Here is a 5032-nt window from a genome sequence, read left to right on the forward strand (position 1 = left end):
CCTTCCCCTCCCCCTTTTCTGATGAAGGGTCTAGGCCCGAAACGTCAGCCTCTCTGCTCCTATGATGCTGCTTGGCCTGCTGTGTTCATCCAGCCCTGCACCTTGTTGTCTCGGATTCTCCAGCATCTGCAGTTCCTACTATCTCTAGAGGGTCGGGGGTGGGGCTATGTAGTCGGGGGGCGGGCTGGAAATGTCGGGCTGGGGGTGGAGCTGGATGGTCAGGAGGGTGGGGCTACAGGGTCGGGGATCGAGACGGTGTCGGAGGGGAGGGGCCGATGGGTCAGGGGGCGGGGCCGGAGGGCGAGTAGGTGAGGCCGAATAGTCGGTGTGGGGTCTCAATGAACACGGGAAGAAGCGCGATGTGGAGGTTGTGGGTCCTCAGGTTAATGTGTGAAGGTAGGGGTCGAGTATGTGTAATCTCAATAAATAACAACAAGCTTCATCTTAAAGAGCAGCAGCTTGTGGATCCCTGTGTCTCTGGGTAGTTTACAGAGTTACACTGGGACCGTGAGGTTAACTCCTCTTGCTTTAGGAATTTCGTTGTAAACAAATAGTCGCTCGATAATGTTCTGCACCGTCATTGGCGAGAATTCTCATGGAATGTTGTCTACATTTTAAAAATAAAAACCCAGAACTGTACAAAGAGACAGAATTGTGTGTGTGACAGGTGGCCCCCTTATGGAGACAGGATGAAACGGTAGAGCCAGTCTCACACCAAGGAAAACATTTGATTAATTTAAAGACACATGTGGAACGGTTGTTGACTTACTGGTTAGATTGTTCGCAGACATTTCATCACCATACTAGATAACATCATCAGTGTGCCTCTGGTGAAGAGTCGGCGTTCTGTCCTGTTTTGCTATTTATGTGCCTCGGTTTGCTGGAGTGCCTGGCATCACTTTCCGATTTGTTTCTTAGTGGCTGGTATATGGGGTCCAGCTCTACGTTTGTAAATGGAGTTCTGGTCTCCAGGAATTCTCGTGCGTGTCTTTAGTTGGCTTGTCCTAGGATGGCAATGTTATCCCAGTCGAATTGGTGTCCCTCTTTGTCCTGTCTGTCCAACATCTCTGGACAGACATGTGAGGGAAATTTTTTTACACAGTGTGGTCTACGTGCGGAATGAACTTCTTGAGGAAGTGATGAATGTGGGTACAATTACAAAGTTTAAAAGACATTTGGATAAATATGTGAATAGGAAAGGTTTGGAGGAATATGGGCCAGGAGCAGGCAGGTGGGACTAATTTGGGATTATGTTTGGCATAGACTGGTTGGACCAAAGGATCTGTTTCTGTGCTGTATAACTCTGTGACAGTACAAGATAGGACTTAAGGTCAATGCTCAAGAAGTAAGTAAAAGACATCATTGGAATTGAAAGTCAGTCTAAACATCCCTGATTGTGGGGGTAAAATAATAACTAATCCTGATGCTTGGCCAACAAATGTATCTTATGAATATGATAAGCACACAGAGCTGGAATCCCCAGGGCTGACCTTTGACCTGAAAGAAATTGCGAGGTGGTCACACTGATGCTAACAGTGTTACTAACAGGAAGGTGGGGGCATATTGGTAAATGTCACTCTTCCATTAGTCTGAGACTCAGGCTAATTCTCTGGAGGTGAGTTCAAATCCCATCAGGTGGAATTTAAATTCAATTCATAAATGTGGAATTGAAAGTGAGTTTTTGTGAGGAACTATCATTCAAAAATACAAAATCTGCTTGTGTCTTTACAGGAAATCTCCTGGTCTACATGTGACTCCAGATTCACAGCAATATGGCTGACTGCCCTCTGAAATGGTTTAACAAGCTACTCAGTTCAAGGGTAATTAGGATGGGCAACAAATACTGGCTCTGCCAGTGACTCCAATTAAATACATGTTCAAAGAATTCCTCGCAGTGACCCCACCTCTCCAAACCCATCCCAGAAACTGAGGGAGGGTTTCAGTTGCCTATTGCTAAGGAACTCTTACCCGAAGTTCACCTGTCTAAACACTGAATGTTACGGATCTTTTCTAAAATAAAACTGTTAGATACGATGTAGGATGCAGAGTAACAAAAATCTTAAAGGAAATTGCAGCAATGAGCACCAGGACTGCTTTTTATCAACTCTCACTTCATAATCTCCTGATTTTAAGCTAGGCAAATGTATAAATGACAGTTGGTAGTTAGCACTGCAGCCCAGACATATGTGTAACCAAAATGTAAAACATTCACCTGGTTTAAAAGATGACACATTGTTGGATATTGTGATTTAAGTACAACACTGCTGATTCTTCTCAATCTTTTACAAACAATAGTTGATCCCTCAGCCTGAATACAGATCTCCCACAAATCTGTTCAAGGTCCAAATTACAGAACTTTAGGAAAAAAAACTCTTAATAGTTGCTCAGGAATGTTCTTCAAATTGAACATTTTTAAACATGTTTAACACTTATCCTGTGAGCTTGTTTTGTTTGGTATTCTGTTTGTGGCATGGTTGTATATCACATTAAAAATGGAAATGTTACCCTGACTGTAGATGTTTAAACATATTCTGCTGCATCTATATATGAATACTGGTTAAACAAATTGAAACTTTAACTTTTATCTTTGAAGAAGCAATAGATACATATTCAATTTTATTCAGCTCCAGATCTTGAACATCTTTGTACCCATTTTTACTTTGTAATATTGTATTCTGAAACCATCTCCAGTGAATTTTAGTATAATTCAAAATTCTGAGGCTCACTGAGCAACTAGATGCACCATCTAACGCATTGATTCAAAGTTCTTCTCTAAGCCACTCAGTGTCCCAATTTGGAAATATATTCCTTCACTGTCAACTGGCTCAAAATCTTAAAACTCCCGCCCTAACAACATCGTGGGTATTCCAAGCACTCAAAGACTGCAGCGGTTCAGGAAGACAATTTGGTGCCACCTTCTCTAGGGCAATTAGGGATGGGCAACAAATGCTGGCCCAGCCAGGGACACCCACATCCTGAGAAGAAACAATAAAAAAAAGCTTGACTTTTAGCAGGTTACATGGTGTCGAACCATAAAGAACACGAAGGCTTTCTTTGAATTCTACTCCGAGTTCGCTGATCACAGGTGAGGCATGAGCAGTCATTGACCCTTCCACCATTGAGTGAAGCAAGTGCCGGTTGGCTGAACTCCCACTGTCAGCATCTGTGCTCAATATGAAGTCTAAAGTGGCAGCAGTCAATATGATGGCCAGAGATCAATCAAACTGTATGCACTAACAAATTCCCAAAGGAATACAACTGTACATTAAACATCTACACAGGAAATTTCTTCCAGTATCATTGTAAAAAGGAGGAAAACCCAGTTGTTGAGTATTTTGTTAATGTTCATAGTCACAACTCAGTTGTGAAATGGTGGACACTTGGGAAAGGTGTCAGAGGTGACCAGGGACAGAGTGACCATTGCTTGGGGTGAGAACAACTTGTGAAATAGGATCTCAAGAGGAATTTGAAAGCTTCCTACGAGACAATTGGTGGAGAAAATATATAACTTCAATAGAAATGTTTGAAACAACACAGTAAAGCTATTTTATTGAATGCAAAGCTGGATAAATGATAACTTGCAACAAAATAACTATGGACTGTAACTAAAAGCAAAACACAGAAATGTAGTGATCTGTTGCAATTTTATTAGTTTGCAGAAGCTGTGACAGAGTACATACCTCAATTTGAAACAATTTCTCTAATTAGTTGATAATATAGCCCTCACCCAACCTCCAAAGTTCATAACATAACTCATACCATTTCAATAATTCCGATACCAACAAACATCTACCAGTGTGCTGAATGTGTATTCATTGAATCTCCCAGCAAACAATCCAGATACAATTGACGTTAACAATGGAGAAACTTTCAAAGAAAAACACTTTAACAGATTGCTAAACTGTTTTAAAATTTTAAACAGGGTCATCTTGCACAGCAGTTCCTGCAAACAAGCTCATCCACAGATTAACAACTTTCAGTCCACACGCAAACAGCAGATTTGCCCAAGCTTCCATTTCAAGTTCCAATGAGAAAAGCAGCCTCACATTGGCTCAGAAAGTGAGGGAAGATTTCCAATCAAACAGTCCTCTGTTCAATAACAGTCACGTCAGGGGTCACACTATTTAAGAAAATATATAGCCTGTAGGGATGCATTTCTGATGTCACAAGACTTTACTAATGTTCAAATAATCTGAAGAGGCAGTTTCATGTCACATGACAGGAAGGCAGGTTAGAACAAAATTATATTAAAAGGTCAGTTAGCAGCTGCAATGATATCTCACTGTAAACCTCCAGGCTTCAGAAGCAGAATTCCAATTTTATGATCTGTATTTTGAATTAATCACAATACAGATATAAACAAAAGATATGTATATTTGTCAGAATTTCCATGCCATCAGAAGGAAGAACAAGATAAAATAGGCAGTAAGCTTCCTGTTCTGTTCTCCAAGCAAAGACCTGTGACAATGATTGGGCTAAGAGAGCTTTGCTGGCTTAGCAATGAGTTGTCTTTCCCGCTCGAGTTCCTTCTCTCTCCGCTGTTCTCGCTCAAACTCATCCTTCCGTCTCTGCTGCTGAAGCTTTAAAGCTCGTCTCTGCAAAACATCAGTAAGATCAAAAGAATATTTTAAAGGTTCCACAATAAAGTTACAAAAGAGGGAAAGACTATTAAATAGAGCAAATGAGATTGAGTTGACTGACTTCAAGAGAAGGGACAAACACTGGGCTATACACTTCCCACAGGTTTTCAGCAGAACCTAAAGCATAAACAAAAGATTCAGCACAGGGGCAGAACTTGGAGCTGAGAGAAATTTAGGCCCAAGTTTAAAAGAAATAAAGAATGTGAAGTTACTGAGTAATAGAATAATCACATCACTGACCCTTGGACAACGTGGCACTCCCTCAGCACTGACCCTCCGACAGTGCCCACTCCCTCGACGCTGACTCTCCGACAGTGCCCACTCCCTTGGCGCTGACCCTCCGACAGAGCCCACTCCCTCGGCGCTGACCCTCCGACGGTGTAGCACTCCCT

The 5032-nt window shown here is 41.9% G+C and overlaps 1 protein-coding gene and 1 long non-coding RNA gene across 2 annotated transcripts in view; one reads left to right on the forward strand and one right to left on the reverse strand.

Moving 5' to 3' along the window:
* The first annotated feature begins 244 nt into the window (after positions 1–244).
* LOC125486768 lies at positions 245–2515 on the forward strand. Its single transcript, XR_007265391.1, has 2 exons — positions 245–396; positions 1732–2515. It is a non-coding gene; the product is annotated as an uncharacterized LOC125486768 (long non-coding RNA).
* A 1110-nt stretch (positions 2516–3625) lies between these two features.
* The window catches only part of bloc1s6 (biogenesis of lysosomal organelles complex-1, subunit 6, pallidin), an 18671-nt gene continuing 17264 nt past the window's right edge, over positions 3626–5032 (reverse strand). Inside the window, exon 5 of the mRNA XM_048615704.1 lies at positions 3626–4595. Coding sequence (XP_048471661.1) covers positions 4476–4595 — 120 coding nt within the window. The 3' untranslated portion in view covers positions 3626–4475. The remainder of the gene's footprint in view (positions 4596–5032) is intronic.

The sequence above is a fragment of the Rhincodon typus genome, chromosome 33, assembly GCF_021869965.1.
Source record: "Rhincodon typus isolate 14 chromosome 33, sRhiTyp1.1, whole genome shotgun sequence".
NCBI lineage: Eukaryota > Metazoa > Chordata > Chondrichthyes > Orectolobiformes > Rhincodontidae > Rhincodon > Rhincodon typus.